General features: G+C 40.5%; 1 protein-coding gene across 1 annotated transcript; it reads left to right on the top strand.

Moving 5' to 3' along the window:
- The first annotated feature begins 7,842 nt into the window (after positions 1–7,842).
- On the top strand, positions 7,843–8,790 carry LOC115078568 (olfactory receptor 5V1-like). Its single transcript, XM_029581497.1, has one exon. The coding sequence runs from the start codon at positions 7,843–7,845 to the stop codon at positions 8,788–8,790; it is 948 nt and encodes a 315-aa protein (XP_029437357.1).
- The last annotated feature ends 10,631 nt before the right edge of the window (positions 8,791–19,421 follow it).

Below are 19,421 nucleotides of genomic sequence, written 5' to 3'. Positions count from 1 at the left end.
CATACATCAAATTGACAGTTAATCCAGCAATCCAGTTACAGAGACACATCAAAAAATTAATTGATTTAGGTAAACAAACAGGTTTTTTGACAGACAAAGAGTACAATTTTTTGAATGTAAAACACCCTAGAACACCCACAATATATGTACTGCCAAAAGTACATAAAACATTAATCAATCCGCCAGGAAGGCCAATAATTTCATCTAACGAATCTTTATTAGAACCGCTTTCACAATTCACTGACTGTTTTTTGAGAGATTTTGTATCTAATAGTGCATCTTACATTAGAGACACATCTCATTTCTTGAATTTGATTCAAAATCTGTCTGTTAACATTACAGATCTATGGTTTGTTACCTTAGACATTAAATCATTATACACTTCAATTCCGCAAGAAGAAGCCTTAAGAGTAATCAAATTATATCTTGATAAACGTTTCAGACCTCATCGGGTACCCAGCGATTTTTTGTTACAACTGGCTTCCATAGCTCTCAAAAAGAATTTTTTCATATTTCAGGGAAGATATTACCAACAAATCTCCGGAACGGCCATGGGTGCAACAATGGCCCCTACCATTGCAAATCTTTTCATGACAGAATTCGAACAAGAGTGGATTTACCATTCACCGTTTGGTTCCAAAATTGTATTTTACAAACGTTACATAGACGATATTTTCATTTTGTGGAGCGGTATTGAACAAGAACTACACTCCTTTGAGAAATGGATCAACACTTGTGACGAGAACATACAATTTGTATTAAATTACAACTTTGTTGAAATTTCCTTTTTGGATGTTTTATTGAAAAAAACGGAAGATGGTGGAATCATCACCAGTGTATTCAAAAAATCTACCAATCGCAACACCATGTTGCACTTTGACAGTGCACATCCCATGCCATTGAAGAATAGCCTTCCTTTTTCTCAATTTTTGAGATACAAAAGGAACTGTTCAAATACTGCATTATATAGACAACAATCAGAAAAGCTCAAATTGGATTTGAAGAACAGAGGCTATCCTAACAAATGTATTAAAACAGGATTTAAACGTGCACTGTATTATGATCGAGATGCGCTACTCACACCACAATCTAGATCCCAAGATGAGAATATGATCACGTGTGTAACCCAATACTCTCCTTGGTCACGCAAAATCATACAAGCTATGCGTCATCATTGGTTCCTGATTAAAATGATACCAGGCATGCAAAACATGGAATTTCGAGCAGCTTATTCAAGATCACAAAATTTGAGGGAAATTTTAAGTCCGTCCACGTTGAAAGATATTGAACATTCTCAAACAATAGATGGCACAATACCATCGGGCCATTTCAAATGTGGACACTGCAAAATTTGTGATCAAACACTAGAAATGAAGGAGTATATCTGTACACGTACACAATACAGATACAAAATGTACAATTTCACCACATGTCAGACAGATCATGTAATATATATCATAAGATGTCCATGTAACAAAATGTACGTGGGACAGACAACGAGACCATTTAAATTAAGGATAGGTGAACACAAAAGCTGTCTGAAGAACAAAAAAACATCTGCTCCAATAGTGATGCATTGCATGCAGGAAAACCATGATATTAAAGAGCTGAGATGGTTTGTATTAGAACACATCAAACGTGACACAAGGGGAGGTGATAGAGAGAGATTATTGTACAAAAAAGAGCAAGAATGGATTTTCAAATTAAGATCTGAAGAACCCGATGGCTTGAATTCTAAAATAGAATGGAATAGTCTCATCCATTGAATCATCTTTAACTGTCAAATCCATTACCAAACAATTCATTTTTTCACAACAAAAAAGTTAACATATGACGGAGTGTATTGAGTATACTATTTAAGATCTTTATTGACAAGCAGCAAGTGTAACATTGCAACAATACGTATGGCATTGATAGCATAGCACAACGTCAGCACGTTGGCAGCTTGCATTTGAGAACACCTATTGGTGATTTTCTAAGCCAATCAGTAGCTTAAATCTAGCGCGGCCATTTTTGAAAACAATTTCAGTCTGAACCCGACCACAGTAGAAGGAGTTTTTCTCTAAAAATCGTAAGTGACTTTAAATCTGTTTTCATGCAACATTCGCTTTCTAAACAGGCAAATAATTTTTAATCATTTGTTGCTTAACTTTAGAGTCCGCCCTGAAGCAGCGTTTTTTGCGAAACGCCGGCCGCGTTGGCGGCGGTTGTCAGACCCTTCGGGTCCCATTCACGGCAGAACAAAGTGAATAAACTGCAAGCGTCTGCGATCATCAAATCTTCTAATACAAGATAAGTGTTCTGCCGTCCATAAACATTGTCGGGACACAAAATTTCATGAGAGACGGAGTGAATCATACCGTCCGTCCCGCAAATTAATTGTAAGACTGAAATTTCATAGTTGAAGTCGCATTACTCATATGGTTGTAGAAAATTTCGCACCAAAAAATTTTTTGGCATGAAGCCATTGAATCAGTCTGAAACAGTTTCATCAGTGAACATTGTGGTTCACTCATACAAAATCATTGAGTGGTCTATTGAATGTTGCCAACTTATTTGAATATCAACATTGTTACTTTTTGAGACAATTGTCTGGCTGAGTGAAAGTTCAGTCACTTGGTTTCATTTACGTTATCAATTTGCTGAACAGCAACACTATGTTTGCCTCTAGGAGACATGTTTGTCCACATAAATAGCTCTTCAGACAAGAGGCAATATAACATAACAGACTCTCAATAATTAAAGTGAATTTAGTCAAATTTTATTATCAATTTAAAACATCTAATTGATGTAGAATCACAATGTTGCTAGACTGGTGCTAACAGACATCAATTTTATAAAATATTTAATAATAAAAAACAAAAAGTGTATAGTTACAATAAAAGCAATTTTAAATAAAATAGATAAAATTAAAAATAGAGAATATAAGACCGATGATTGGACCAATTGGCCTTCAGAAGTTTCTGTTAATTCAGATCTCTTGCCAATACTGAGGTCTTATCTCTATAGTTAAATCAAATTACGTAATTTTTAGTTTATTCTCTGATAATATCATACCATTTTTTGCGGCTTACATTACATAGCCAGTTATTGTATTGCCTTGATTGTTTACTAGCTATATCCCTATTTTGTTGTTTGTTTCAGGTTATTTTATAACATGCACGCATATACGCATGTATGTTATAAAATGGCCACATCTCTGGGTGCGGGCCGACGAATGCACACACATGTGCGCCTGTGTGCCTCAAAGTTATGTGCGTAACTTTATCTGAGTATATTCAGCGGGGGCTGGTGCACGTCCTGCCAAATACCTGGGTCAGGTTCTGTGCATAACTTTCCCTGGATAATGCCACTCGCCTTGTCACTGATGATTTATTTTTCCCTTTCATGCCAGATTCAAAGTCCTATCTGTGGGTTAACAGCACCACCAGGTGACCACTGCCAAGACTGCAGCTCGTCTTTACTCTGGATTATACCTTCTGAAAGATGCAATGGGAACTTTAATTTTCCTTGTTTAAAAACAAAACAAAACACAAAAACATCAAATCGAAGGTAATGGATACTGTCTTGGAAGCAAAGATACTAAAACCTAGATGTTCATTTTATTATGTGCTATTTGTTAGACTGACACATTTTTTTCAGATGGTGTATGCTTTTTCCTCCACATTTTATTTATTTATTTATTTATTTATTTATTTAAGGTTTTTATATACCGGCAATCATGAGGACATATCTTGCTGGTTTACATGAAACGGGGTGCATTAAATAAATACATCAAACTAAAACTGTGGTGATCGAAGGAAACAGTTACAATTAACAAGGGTCACAGAACTTGGAGAAGAAGGAAGAGATAGGAAAGAATAACTGGTTAGACAAAATACAAATTAAATTAATTAAATACTATGTACAAATGGTATTGTTAATGGTTGAATGTTTTGGGGAGTCCTTGGATTGTGTCATTAGATTGTGTCTGGGAAAGCTTGCTTGAATAACCAAGTCTTAAGTCCTTTCCTAAAAGTTAGGAGGCATGGTTCTAGTCTGAGATCTGTAGGAATGGAATTCCATAGAGAAGGGCCAGCTGTGGAGGTGGCCCGATCTCTGAGGGTAATGTGTCTGGTCGTTTTCGTGGGAGGAACTTGGAGGGCACCTCTGTAAACTTCTCTGGTAGGTCTTGTCGAATTGTATGCTTGGAGGGGGATTTGAAGATCGAGGGAGATGCGTTGATGTATAGTTTTGAAGATGACACACATGGCTTTATACATGATACGGAAGTATACGGGTAGCCAATGTAGCTCTTTCAGGATGGGAGTTATGTGGTCTCTCTTTTTTGCGCCTGTTAGTAGTCGGGCTGCTGAATTTTGAACCATCTGTAATGGTTTGGAATAGGATGAGGGCAGACCTAGCAATAGGGAATTGCAATAGTCTAATTTTGAGAAGATGACTGCTTGGATGATCGTTCTGAAGTCTTGAGCATGGAAGAGAGGTCTTATCCTTTTCAGGACATGGAGTTTATAGAAACAGTCTTTGGTTGTTTTGTTGATATGTGCTTTGAAGTTTAGCCGGTTGTCTATTATCACTCCTAAGTCTCTAACTTGTGAGGTAGGTAGGTTGGTAGGAAGAGAAGAGTTAGAGCTATTGTTCTCAGGAGAGATGAGTAGGATTTCTGTCTTGGAGGAGTTTAAGATGAGGTGAAGGCTGTTGAGTAGTTGTTTGATTTTCAGGTGGCATGATTCCCAGAAGTCAAGAGTTTTAGAGTATGTGTCTTTGATGGGGATGATGATTTGAATATCATCTGCGTATAGGAAATACTTTAGATTGAGGTCGGTGAGAAGTTGGCAGAGAGGAAGAAGGTAAATATTGAAAAGAGTCGGAGATAATGAAGAACCTTGCGGGACTCCTATGACGGCGTCAAATCTTGAAGATTCCTTGTTTTGGAGTCTAACTTTGTAGCCTCTGTTGTTGAGGAAGGTTTTGAACCAGGATAGGACAGTGCCGCTGATTCCTATGGACGACAGCTGGTTTAGGAGGATGGCGTGGTTGACCGTGTCAAACGCTGCGGATAGGTCTAATAAGATCAATAGGAAAGAGTTTCCTTTGTCGAGGCCCAATAAGATAAGGTCTGTCAACGAGGTGAGGAGGGATTCTGTGCCTCGATTTTTTCGGAAGCCGTGTTGTGGGGTGAAGAGAAGATTGTTGTCTTCGATGAAATCTGAAAGTTGAGAGTTCACTAGTTTTTCCATGATCTTGGCAATGAATGGGAGGTTAGCGATGGGGCGGAAGTTGTTGGGGTCCTTCGGGTCAAGGTTAGGTTTCTTTAGGAGCGGTGAGATTGAGGCCATTTTGAGATCATCTGGGAAGGTTCCTTGGGCTAGGGAGCAATTGATGATATTTGTCAATGATGTGGCTATTGTGTCTGGAATAGATAGAAGTAGTTTGGAGGGGATGTGGTCTGCAGGATGAGACGAGGGTTTCATTCTTTTCAGGATGGCTTGTATCTCAATGGAAGAGATGGGTTCAACGGTGTTTAAGCTGACATTTTTGTAGGCAGGTTGTTGATATGTCTGGAGGGCGGCGGTGTCGGGAGGCAGTTGTGTTAGGAGATTGGTGATTTTATTTTGGAAAAACTGAGCAAGTTCTTCAGCTTTGGATTGAGCCATGTTGCCGGGGATTTCTCGCGGTAAGGCTTGGGTGAGGCTGGAGACATAAGTGAAGAGGGCTTTGGCGTCAAAGACCAGGTTGTGAATCTTAGATGCATAATAGTCTTTTTTTGACTTTGAGGTGAGGGATTTGTACTGGTATAGAATAGATTTGTATGAGGAGATAGTGGAGTCGCAAGGGGTTTTACGCCAGATTGCTTCTTTTTTTCTTAAACTTTGTTTTAGTTTTCTGAGTTCAATGGTGAACCAAGGTTGTCTGCTGACGGCATTGGTGTGAGATTTTTTTGTTGTTGAAGGACAGAGCTTATTAGCTATATTTTCTGTTATGTTGTTCCAGGAGCGAATGGCAGTGTTCGGGTCGGTGAAGTCTAATAATGGGAGCTGTGAGACCAACTGGGTGTTAAGGTCTTCTAGGGAGCATCGCCTCTTGTAGTGGAATGAAGGTGAGGGGATGTTAGGAGTGTTGGATTCTTTCAGCGCGAAGGAGGTAGAGATGAGAGTGTGGTCTGACCATGGAACCTTTTTGTTCTTCAGATTGGATGTAGTCGTAATGCCTTTATTGACGAAAATCAAGTCCAGAGTGTGACCCGCTTTGTGTGTGGGTTCGTTGACTAGTTGTTGGAATCCCATAGCAGACAGGGCTGAGAGGAGGGTTACGCAGCTGTTAGATGGAGAAGGAATGTCTATGTGCAGATTGAAATCACCTAAGATGATTGCTGGAGTATCCAAGTTGATGAGCATGGTGGTGATTTCAAGAATGGGGGAGACATCGGATTCTAGGAGCCCTGGGGGGGCGTAGACAAGAAGGATTTGAAGATTTTGTGAGGTAAAGAAGCCGACTTCCAGTTTTGAGTTAGAGCTGTACGGATGTTGGGAGAAGTTAAGGCTTTTTTTGGTGGCCAGAAGGATTCCACCTCCTCTTTTTTTCAGTCTCGGGAGTGAGAAGACATCATAGGTCTGTGTAGGTAATTGGTTTATTAAAGCCGTATCTGAGGGCTTAAGCCATGTTTCGGTTACTGCGCAAATATCTGGTTTGGCGTCGGTGAGGTAATCATTGAAAATTAGGGATTTTTTTTGTTAGGGATTGTGCATTGAAAAGAGAGAGTGAGAAGAGGGAGAGGCCTAAAAGCTGGGTGATAGGTGTAATCAAGATGGGGGTGAGGGTTTTTAAGTTATTGTGAAGGGCTCGTCTGGTAGATATTCTCTTAGATGGGAGGCGGTGTTGTAAAATTGGTATTGGAAGAACTAGAGACATTGTGGGTTGTTGGATAGCTGGCGCAGTGGGTGGGCGGATGGTAGAAGGGAGGAAAGCCTGGAATTAGGAGATAAATAATTAGTTGGTTAGGGCTCTGGATGAGTACAGATATGAGTACAGATATGAGTACACATATGCCCTGTTTTTAAAAATGTCCTCTCCAGAGTTCTCAAAAGGTTCCACATTTTCAGGGCAGGTTTATCCAGGCTTGACTTCAACCCCATTGCATTCGGAATTTGTAGTTTGGTTTCCCTGTTGAGTTCCTTAAGAAAAAGTGGTCTATTTTAGACTGATATGAACTAAACCCACCTAGCGGTGGGACCAGTTTTCAATACAAGCTTACTTCCTGCTTCAAAAGAGAATCAAGAACAAAGACCTAACAAAACCAAGACTACAAGTCTATGAATGAAGGTGATACAACCAGTCTGTTGTGAAAAACATGGAGTCTGTTGAAAACCCTGTATGTCTTAGTCTCCTCTTCAACTGTCTGTCTTGTATCCATGCTTTACATGTATCAGTGTGATACTTGCATGGGGCTCTGAGGAAGATCCACTCTTCAACTCTCTGTGCTGTATTCATGCTGTAGGTGAAGCCATGCAATGCTGTGGAAGCAATCAGCACAGCAGCTCCTCCCCTGATTTTCTTGCTATAGGTTCATAAAGATGGGCATGGCTTAGCAAGAGGTGCCTTCAAACACTTTATAAATACTAACATATCCTCCTCTGGAAATGAAATGTATATAATGGAATTGGAAAAAAATAAAGGCTCTGAAAATGATTTTGTCTAGCAATGACTCTTGCTTAAGAGGAACTGAAGTCAGTTTTGCTTTTTTTTTTTTTTAATTGGTATTCACCATATCATGGCCTGTTGCTCTCATTCTTGTGAATGTCTTTCTTTCTCCAGCAACCAGAGAGTGTGAACATCAAGTCTATGGCCAACACCAACCTCACTGTTGTGACTGAGTTCATCATGGCAGGCTTTGATGACATTCCCGCCCCATCAATGTTTCTCTTTGTGCTCTTGCTGGTCATCTACACAGTGACCCTGGGGGGGAATCTGTTCATCTTCATCATCATCAGGACAGATCAACATCTCCATACCCCCATGTGCTTCTTTCTGAGCCACTTGTCCTTCCTGGATATCTGCTACATCTCTGCTACAGTGCCAAAAATGTTAGAGGTCCTCGTCTCTAAGCAGAAGGCCATTTCCTACATTGGCTGTGCTCTCCAGCTCTACTTCATAATTTTGTTTGAAAGCACAGAGTGCTACCTACTTGCTGTGATGGCCTACGATCGCTACATCGCCATCTCTGACCCTCTGCGCTACTCAACCATCATGAGCCCTCGGCTGTGCCATCAGCTGACGATGTTTTCCTGGATAGTGGGGGTTATTAATGCTTTCATCCAAACCAGACTCACCTTCCAGATACCTTTCTGTGGCCCCAACCATGTCAACCACTTCTTCTGTGACATCCCGCCCTTGCTGCAACTGTCCTGTTCCGACACCTCCCTCAATGAACTGGTGCTCTATGCTGTGGGAGGTGTATTTGTGGGCCTGGGTCCCTTCCTCTTCATCTTAGTCTCCTATGGCTTCATCCTGGCTACCATCTTGAGGATGAGCTCAGCCAAGGGCAGGCAGAAGGCCTTCTCCACTTGTGCTTCCCACGTCATAGTGTTAACTGTCTTTTACGGTGTTGGGAGCTTCACCTATATGAGGCCCAGAGCCAGCTACTCCCTGGACAGGGACAAATTGGTGTCAGCCTTCTATAACATCATTACACCCATGCTCAACCCCATCATTTATAGCTTGAGGAATGGGGAGATAAAGAGTGCACTTAAGGATGCTCTCAGGAGACAGGTGAAGGCCATTAAGAATTAAGGAACCCAGAAGTTGTCTATGTTCCTACTGGTTGGAGAGATGGAGGGCACTGGGGGTCATCTGCACTTTAAAAAAAATGAGCTGATGGATTAAAGCAGATATAGGCCCCCAACAATCCTACAGTGGTCCATTCCTGCTCTCTTTCTGAAAGTCCCAAGGACCAAGGCTTCAGAAATCTCTGCGATACAATTCTTGTGGTGGTTACACCCCAAATCTTCCAAAATGAGCATCTGTGAATTTGAATCCCAAAATCGTTTTACCTTCAAACACAGCTAAGGTTGCTGCAGGTCCCTATCTACTTGGCCTATTTACTCATCTCATCCCTCACTGCCTTATTGCTGTCACAGGCCTATTCCCTTAATATCCAATCAGCAGCAACAACTGGAGACTCAGGGATAAGTTTTCCAAAGTCATGCATGGCAGTGGGGCATTTAAAGAGAAATCCATGTGCATAAAGGGAGCGGTCAGACAGACACCTGATTCATTTTCACAGGCAGGCGAGAAGTCACTCATCATGGGCACCTGAAGACAAAGTCCATAAAAGTGCATGGGACTGGAGGCATGACCTCACCTAGGACACCCTGAGCTCACGCATCTAAAGACAGCATATGCTTGGCCCATGAGCCTACATCAAGTATTTAAGCATCTGACTTTGCAGCCCATGTAAACATTCAGTCTGATATTCCAATAAAGGTTTTAGATGTCTGATATGGCTCTGAAATCCACTCCTGTTTAATCTTACGCATGTAACATTGAGCGTATATGTTCTATGACTTATCTTTGAAAAATTACCATTCTGTGACATAACAAAAGCGATCCAATTACTCTGACGACAGAATTTAAATTGTTAGCTTTATAGGGCAGGTTTTGTAATCCCATCAGTTCTCTTTGGCAATGCTGTGAATGCTAATAAATAAGATTTTGCTTATTTTAAAAGTTGCACAAAAGAGTTATATTTAAAAATATTGAGTCTACAAGATTTTCAAGAGCAGAATGGTCCTGAAAGTCATCCTCTTCAGAGTTGGCTTTTCTTCTTCCTCCTCCTGTCTGTCTTTCTTCCTCTCCATCACTCTCTCCCTCTCCCTCTCTAATCACCTCTAGTTCACCTGACCCAGTATCCCAGTGTCTCAATACATGGATGATGGCACAAAGAAGAGGGATTTCGTTTTGCAAGGAACCGAGTAACCTTTTTGGGATGGGGAAGTTTTTTCCAAAAGGACAGGCTCCACCTTAGCCAGGGTTCAACCAGGCTGCGGGTGTTAACCTTTAAAAATGAGATAGAGCAGCTTTTAAATAATAACAAGGGGGAAATCAGACAGTTGCTCAGCAGTGCATGGTTCGGAGGGAGGATACTAATGAAACCAGAGAGTTAGGGCATCCCGACAGAGAGCTTTCAATAAAAGCACGTGCCTATAAGTAAAGAAGCACTTGAGTTAAAAAGGGTCCAAATTATCCCTGTCCACTGCTAAGCAGGTTGTTAATACAAACAAAAAATGTCTGTTTGCCAATGCCGAAGTCTAAAAAGTTAGATGGGAGAGTTAGAGTGTTAGCACTGAATGATGAGATCGACTTAACTGGCATCTCAGAGACCTGCTGGAAGGAGGACAACCAACAGGGCAAATTATATCAACTTGGTGGGGGGGGGGGGGGGTTGCACTTTATATTTAGGATGACAGGATAAAGATCATGCAGGAAACATAGGGGGTCATTTTCAAAAGGATTTACACGTGTAAATGCACTTTTCACATGTATGTGGGCTTTTGAAAATTGCTACAATACATGCCATTGAATTGTCTATAGGCTTTACACGTGTAAATGCACTTCACACATGTAAATGGATTTTGAACATTACTATGACAGTATGTAACATTTACATGTGTAACGCCTTTGAAAATGACCCCTTTACGAGTAGAAATCCCATGTGTGCTGGGGAACAGTATAAAGATAGGCCAAAATGATCAGATGGACAATAAAATGCTTAATAAATTTGGCAGAACAGTAATAATGGGAGATTTTGATTACCCCCAATATTGACTGGGTAAACTGTAACATTTTACTTACAAGTAACTTTTAGAAAGTGTGCGAGTGTGCCCATAAATGCACATATTGGACACCCTGTACCATTTAAAATATCCCTACTGTGTGTATGTGTGCACTCACAAGTGACTGGCTGGGGGAGAGAGAGAGAGAGACTTTTTTAAAAGGTTCTCTTTTAAAGAGCCAATCTGACACTCCCTGCTCCTTGTTCTTTGTAATTTCCTCCTTTGCCGAATTAATTATAAAGCGGTGTGATGTGTCCCATGAACATCGGTATATTAAACGTTCCTAAATAAATAAATAAATAAATATCCCATTGTAAGAGGGGCACTTTCAACTCAGGGTGGATGGGGGGGAGCCTTGCATCCTAGGTAGACCCCTCTCTCCCCCCTCCACCCCCCCACCGGGATGCCTCTGGTCCAAAATCTCCAGACCTGCGCCTCATCGGACCAGTAGTAAAGTTACCTGCTCATCCTGGCCCGTGTTGCCATGGTCAACCTTGCAAAATTCAGAGGTTATGTGTGTATGTCTTGGCCCCATTCCCCACCCATTTTGTGCCCACTTATTCTTGATACACACACAGGTAATGTACGCGTGTGGTTCTTGGCTTCTTAAAACTCGTATTGCTCACAGGCAGCCCACATATGCATGTATGGGGTCATTTTTTGCGCACACGCCGCTTTTAAAATCTACCTGATAGAGAGGTAAAATTCCTGGATGGAATAAATGCTATATGGAACAAGTTTCCCGGATCTCCAGGGGCGATCCGGGAAACTACAGACCGGTTAGCCTGACTTCAGTGCCAGGAAAAATAGTGGAAAGTGTTCTAAACATCAAAATCACAGAACATATAGAAAGACCTGGTTTAATGGAACAAAGTCAGCATGGCTTTACCCAGGGCAAGTCTTGCCTCATAAATCTGCTTCACTTTTTTGAAGGAGTTAATAAACATGTGGATAAAGTTGAACCGGTAGATGTGGTATATTTGGATTTTCAGAAGGCGTTTGACAAAGTTCCTCATGAGAGGCTTCTAGGAAAAGTAAAAAGTCATGGGATAGGTGGCGATGTCCTTTCGTGGATTGCAAACTGGCTAAAAGACAGGAAACAGGGAGTAGGATTAAATGGACAATTTTCTCAGTGGAAGGGAGTGGACAGTGGAGTGCCTCAGGGATCTGTATTGGGACCCTTACTGTTCAATATATTTATAAATGATCTGGAAAGAAATACGACGAGTGAGATAATCAAATTTGCAGATGACACAAAATTGTTCAGAGTAGTTAAATCACAAGCAGATTGTGATAAATTGCAGGAACACCTTGTGAGAATGGAAAATTGGGCATCCAAATGGCAGATGAAATTTAATGTGGATAAGTGCAAGGTGATGCATATAGGGAAAAATAACCCATGCTATAATTACACAATGTTGGGTTCCATATTAGGTGCTACAACCCAAGAAAGAGATCTAGGCGTCATAGTGGATAACACATTGAAATCGTCGGTGCAGTATGCTGCGGCAGTCAAAAAAGCAAACAGAATGTTGGGAATTATTAGAAAGGGAATGGTGAATAAAACGGAAAATATCATAATGCCTCTGTATCGCTCCATGGTGAGGCTGCACCTTGAATACTGTGTACATTTCTAGTCGCCGCATCTCAAAAAAGATATAATTGCGATGGAGAAGGTACAGAGAAGGGCTACCAAAATGATAAGGGGAATGGAACAGCTCCCCTATGAGGAAAGACTAAAGAGGTTAGGACTTTTCAGCTTGGAGAAGAGACGGCTGAGGGGGGATATGATAGAGATGTTTAAAATCATGAGAGGTCTAGAACGGGTAGATGTGAATCGGTTATTTACTCTTTCGGATAGTAGAAAGACTAGGGGGCACTCCATGAAGTTAGCATGTGGCACATTTAAAACTAATCGGAGAAAGTTCTTTTTTACTCCACGCACAATTAAACTCTGGAATTTGTTGCCAGAGAATGTGGTTAGTGCAGTTAGTATAGCTGTGTTTAAAAAAGGATTGGATAAGTTCTTAGAGGAGAAGTCCATTACCTGCTATTAAGTTCACTTAGAGAATAGCCACTGCCATTAACAATGGTAACATGAAATAGACTTAGTTTTTGGGTACTTGCCAGGTTCTTATGGCCTGGATTGGCCACTGTTGGAAACAGGATGCTGGGCTTGATGGACCCTTGGTCTGACCCAGTATGGCATTTTCTTATGTTCTTAAGTGGTTCAGGAACCGACAAGAGAGGGAGCTATTTTAAATCTAATTCTTATTGGAGCGCAAGATTTGGTGTGAGATGTAACGGTGGTGGGGCCACTTGGCTATAGTGAATATAATATGATCAAATTTGACTTAATCGCTGGAAGGGGGACAATAAGTAAATCTACAGCTGTAGCACTAAAATTTCAAAAGGGAGACTTTGATAAAATGACAAAAATAGGAGAAAACTGAAAGTGCCGCTTTAGAGGTTAAAAGTTTATAACAGGTGTGGACATTTTTAAAAAATACACAATGAAGTGTGGAACGATGGGCAAACACACTAATATGAACACACTCCAACAGGTGTATAGCAAAATCAATTGCAAAGGTCCATGTAAAACAAACCAGAAAAAAACAATTTAAACAGGAAAAGTTCAATAATTCCAAAATGTCAAATCTTTATTGAAATGTCAGTCCCCCGACCTGGACCGTGTTTTGCAAGGGCTACATCGGGAGGGATCAATTACATGTGGTAAAATAAAGCAGCATTACATTCTTGAGAAATGTGTCTGCGAAAACAAAATCGATTGAAAAATTGTTAGTACCAAAGAGAATGGCATGGCTACAGAGGCAACTGTAAAAACACAAGGAAATACACACCTCATTAGATACATCAAGGGGAATTTCCAGAGGATAATTTGGGGGGTTAAACCAATTACCTGAAATAACACATCATTCAAGTTAAAACAAATGTGAAAGGTAAACGATAGCTCAAATGGAAACCAGAAGAGAACTTTCAATTGGAAAAGCACCGTTCTAATGTGTGTGAAGAAGGATGTTAAATTGTAGAAAACAATGGCAGTAAGAAGCAGGTTGATCAAAATCACTGCATCTCCTATAAAGAGAGGATCAATGGGACATAGAGAGAAGAAAAGTGAGCGTGGTATTTTATTTTAAATACCATCCTAGAAGCACAGACCAGATGTATTCCTCACCTTAAAAATGGTGGAAGGAAGGCTAAATGACTGCCAGCATGGTTAAAAGGTGAGGTGAGAGAGGTTATTTTAGCTAAAAGAACTTCCTTCAAAAATTGGATCCATCTGAAGAAAACAGGAAAAAGCATAAGCATTGTCAAGTTAAATGCAAGACATTGATAAGACAGGCTAAGAGAGACTTTGATGAAAAGAAGTTGGCCATAGAGGCTTCTATTTATTCTATGCATTACCAAATTGGGTTACAAGACAAGCTGGTGTCAAGGAGGACTGAGCAGATCTTGATGTATTATCACAATCTTGATTATTCACAATATCTATTTATTTAAGTCATCCTTCTCATATTATATTATTTAACCGACTACTTGCAGAATATTTACGCTACCAAAGTTCCTTGTAAAATGTGAACACGAACAATGTTATAATAATATTATATGTTTGTTAAATACTATTGTTACTTTCACTGTTCCTTGTAATAATGTTCAATAGTTGATTGTTATTGTTCTATGTTCTATGTAAAAAACCCCAGTCTAATCTCCCAGACCAGGGCAACCTTTTCGTTACTTGTAAACCGGACTGATTTGTATTGCATACAGGAATTCCGGTATATAAAAATTAAAAATAAATAAATAAAATAAAAATGTAACAGAAGCTCTGGGTATTCTCACATTAACCTGAGAAGCGTTAAGACATAGAAACATAGAAACATAGAAATGACGGCAGAAGAAGACCAAATGGCCCATCCAGTCTGCCCAGCAAGCTTCACATTTTTCTCATACTTATCTGTTTCTCTTAGCTCTTTGGTTCTATTTCTCTTCCACCCCCACCATTAATGTAGAGAGCAGTGATGGAGCTGCAACCAAGTGAAATATCAAGCTTGATTAGTTATGGGTAGTAGGGGAAGTAACCGCCGCAATAAGCAAGCTACACCCATGCTTATTTGTTTTACCCAGACTGTGTTATTCAGCCCTTATTGGTTGTTTTTCTTCTCCCCTGCCGTTGAAGCAGGGAGCTATGTTGGATATGCGTGTAGTATCAGTTTTTCTTCTCCCCTGCCGTTGAAGCAGAGAGCTATGCTGGATATGCGTGAAGTATCAGTTTTTCTTCTCCCCTGCCGTTGAAGCAGGATATGCATTGAAAGTGAAGTATCAGGCTTATTTGGTTTGGGGTAGTAACCGCCGTAACAAGCCAGCTACTCCCCGCTTTGTGAGTGCGAATCCTTTTTTCTTCTCCCCTGCCGTTGAAGCAGAGAGCTATGCTGGATATGCGTGAAGTATCAGTTTTTCTTCTCCCCTGCCGTTGAAGCAGAGAGCTATGCTGGATATGCGTGAAGTATCAGTTTTTCTTCTCCCCTGCCGTTGAAGCAGAGAGCTATGCTGGATATGCGTGAAGTATCAGTTTTTCTTCTCCCCTGCCATTGAAGCAGGGAGCTATGCTGGATATGCGTGAAGTATCAGTTTTTCTTCTCCCCTGCCGTTGAAGCAGAGAGCTATGCTGGATATGCGTGAAGTATCAGTTTTTCTTCTCCCCTGCCGTTGAAGCAGAGAGCTATGCTGGATATGCATTGAAAGTGAAGTATCAGGCTTATTTGGTTTGGGGTAGTAACCGCCGTAACAAGCCAGCTACTCCCCACTTTGTGAGTGCGAATCCTTTTTTCCACATTTCCTCTTGCTGTTGTAGCTTAGAGCGATGTTGGAGTCACAGTAACCATGTGTATGTTTATTGAATAAGGGTATTGACTCCAGGCAGTAGCCGTCATTCTGGCTAGCCACCCACTCTTTATTGACGGCCTCTTGATTTTATGGATCCACAGTGTTTTAATGGATCCACAGACTGAGATTTTCTGGTTAGAAACTTCTCCCTGGCCAGAAAACATGTTTTAAAACTAAGAAGCAGGGAAGATTTTCTCAAAATGTCTGCAGAAGTGAAAAGTTTAGGAGTCATTATTGCTTCAAATCTTTCTATGGCAAATCAGATGCAGGGAAGGACAGAAAGAGCTTCTTCTTGTGTACGTCCGACAAAGCAACTTTGTCTGGAACTTTACCCACAGGATTTAAGGGCAGTGAAGCAAGCTACAGTATTATCACATGTTGAATACTGCAATGCCATCTATGTAGGGCTCCCAAAAAAGGCTGCTGGGAGGGGCTGAAAATTGTACAAAATATGGCCACCAAACTATTACTGGCAGTAAACGATGGAAGAGAGTCTCACTTCTGCTTAATGCCCTGCATAGGCTTCTGGTGGCCTCTCCAATCCAATTTAAAATTTTATCTCTAGATTTTGGCTCACTAGAGGAAATGAGTCCGTCTTGTCTAAGAGGTAAAATTACCCGCTGTGCATCAGGGGGGATGCTATGTTCCAGCCAGGGTAAATATATCTGAAAATTCTGTCAGTTAAGACAATTCTTAAGGCCAGGTCCAGGAAATGATGTTTTTCTGGAATGGCCCCCCTTCTATGGAATGCAATGCCAGTGAAAACTTGGTTGTTTAAGCAGTTAGAAGGCTAATAAATCCACTTTAAACCATGGATTTTTAGTCTAGAGATTATCATATTTATATTATGGCAGGGAGATTCATGGAATGACTTATGGGAGGGGCATTCATATACACTTGGTTTAAGAGTATAATTTATTGGGTTTAATGTAGCTGCAAGCGCTTATTGTATGCTTTTAAAACAGAGTAATTAGTGTTTTATGATTTTCCTTGTGAATTTTCTGATTTTATTATCATTGTATGTTCATGTATTTAATGACTGCTGTAATTCATTGTAATCTCCTTTGAAGGGGATTCCAGCCATAGAAGGCAGACTATAAATTCTGAAATCAGATTACATTAATGTTGTGCTGTCTCAGCGGACATTGGCAGGAGTGATGTTAGCCAGGACAGGTTACCACTCTGTTGGGATGCATTTCAATGTGCCCGCTATTATCTGAAGAACACAATTAATCTGGACAGCTACTTGGTTTCTGTCTTTGTCCCTTGCTTCTCCACCAATAGGGGACCCTTTGTGCTTGCCCCTTTGCCTTTTTTTAGTCACGATGTCTCCGTGTCTACATCCGTGTGTCTAGGCTGAGGGATTATTCTGAATCAATGGAACTGGGAATGCTGATGCTGAAATGAGGCAAAAATAAATTTAAGGTTAAGAAGCTCATTTTTCAAAGTTTGTGTGATAAGATTGTAGAATTCCCTCATAGCATCTGAACCCAAGAAGGCATGGGGGTCAAGCACAGGGAACTTTTAAAAAAATAAATATATTTATATAATTGTTAAAACTGAGAAAATCATGTACAGATCAATGTATAAAGAACATAAGCAAATTAATATTTCTGTTCCAAAGGCAATCTAAATCTAATGCACTATAGGGGGGAACCCACACAAGATGAGAAGAGAACAATTTAAGACAAATTATTAGTCAAAGTAACCCAGGATGACTAACTATGCTCCGAGACTAAATCATTCTCCCATAGAGGATGTAGCTCACCTCTGGGTCTCATAATCCCAATCTTGCACTTCCTCCTGTCATTACTCTATCTAAAAAAAGGTTTTGTCATTCTCTTTTACCGTATTAGCAATTTTCTTTCTTTCCATTTGTGTCTTTACTCTCCTGACTACATTCCCAGCATCTCTTAGTTTCCTCCAGATATTGTTGCCTGCATTCCTCTTGTAGTTTAGGAATGCTAACCTACTTTCCTTCACATTTTTAGAAAACCACAGTGGCCTCTTTTTCTTTTTCCCTTTATTACTTTCCTAAAGAAATGATGAGTTGCTTTTATAGTATCTCCTTTCGGTTTTGCTTACTGTTCCTCTACTTCCCCTAGCTTATCCTTTTAGCAAAGTTAGCTTATCTGAAATCAGCTGACAGGAATGGCATTTATTGCATAAGATGATATTGTTTGAGTTTTTTTTAATTGTTTTCTTTTAAAGGTTACATTTTTTGGCTCCAACCAGATTGCACACTCTATGAGTCCATGGACACTAACCTCACCATCTTAAGGGAATTTATTATCACGAGTTTCAATAACATTCCAGCCCTGCCTATGCTCTTCACTGTCTTTCTGGGAATCTACATAGTGACAGTGGGGGAAACCTGCTTATCCTCAACAGTATTTAAGGAGCAAAATAGAGGCATTATGACGTTCTCCGTTTTATTTGCTATTCCCTTCCTAATGATTCCTAACATTCTGTTTGCTTTTTTGACTGTCACAGTTCACTGAGCTGACGATTTCAATGTAATATCAACTACGAAGACCAGATATTTTTCCTGGATGGTAATGCCTATTATGGAACCCAATATTGTGTAACTACAGGATGGGTTATTTTTCCCTATATGCATCACCTTGCATTTGTCCACATTAAATTTCGGTCGCCCAATCTTCCAGCCTCGCAAGGTCCTCCTGCAATTTTTCACAATCTGCATGATTTGAATAATTTTGTGTCATCTGCAAATTTAATCACCTCACTTGTTGTATCCCTTTCGAGATCATTTATAAATATATTAAAAAGCACCGGTCCAAGTACAGATCCCTGAGGCACTCCACTGTTTACCCTTTTCCACTGAGAAAATTGACCATTTAATCCTACTCTCTGTTTCCTGTCTTTTAAGCAGTTTGTAATCCATGAAAGGACTTCGCCTCCTATCCCATGACTTTTTAGTTGTTTTTAGAAGCCTCTCATGGGGGACTTTGTCAAACGCCTTCTGAAAATCCAAATACACTGCATCTACCGGTTCACCTTAACCCCTTCAAAAAATGAAGATTTATGAGGCAAACTTCCTATGGGCAAATCTATGCTGCTTGTGTTCCATTACACCACGTCTATCTATATGTTCTGTCATTTTGTTCTTTGTAATACCGTAGTTTCCACAATTTTTCCAGGCGCTGAAGTCAGGAGTCACTAGATACAGGTTTGCCTTATCCTCCTTGCCTGTATCATTTTGTTGCAGGCCAGCCACAAGCAAGGACAGGAACCAGAGGCTTTTTGTTTTACACAAGCCATCAGTGAAAATTTGCAATTTGTTACATGGTTTCATTGGACACTCACTGATAGTGAATTTAGGATACTTTTGTGGTTGTTGTTGCTGCTGTTTTTGATTAATTAATTTGACGTGAACACTCGGACTGAGGGTTATAAATGAAGGAAATAAATAAACCCCAAACATTTCTACTGATACTATTACACTGGGATTAAAAACGAGAATTCCCGCCGGATTCAAGCACCTCCCCGCCACTCTCGCCCGCTTCCGCTTCGATTTGCTCTTTCCCCTTCCTCCGCGCCAAGCCTGAAACACAAACGACACCGCCCCGCCCCGAGGCTTGAAACGCAGTCCTTCCCGCCCTTTGAAAGACTGTCGTCACCGGGCTCTGAAGGCCTCAGGGCGAGGTTTGGCACGCAAACAAT

Source organism: Rhinatrema bivittatum, chromosome 16, assembly GCF_901001135.1.
Source record: "Rhinatrema bivittatum chromosome 16, aRhiBiv1.1, whole genome shotgun sequence".
Lineage (NCBI taxonomy): Eukaryota > Metazoa > Chordata > Amphibia > Gymnophiona > Rhinatrematidae > Rhinatrema > Rhinatrema bivittatum.
Note: the sequence above shows the minus strand (reverse complement) of the source record. Positions and strands in the feature narration are given on the sequence as shown.

Bases quoted from the DNA above. Each gene is read 5' to 3' on its own strand.
- LOC115078568 (XM_029581497.1), top strand. From the start codon at position 7,843: ATGGCCAACACCAACCTCACTGTTGTGACTGAGTTCATCATGGCAGGC.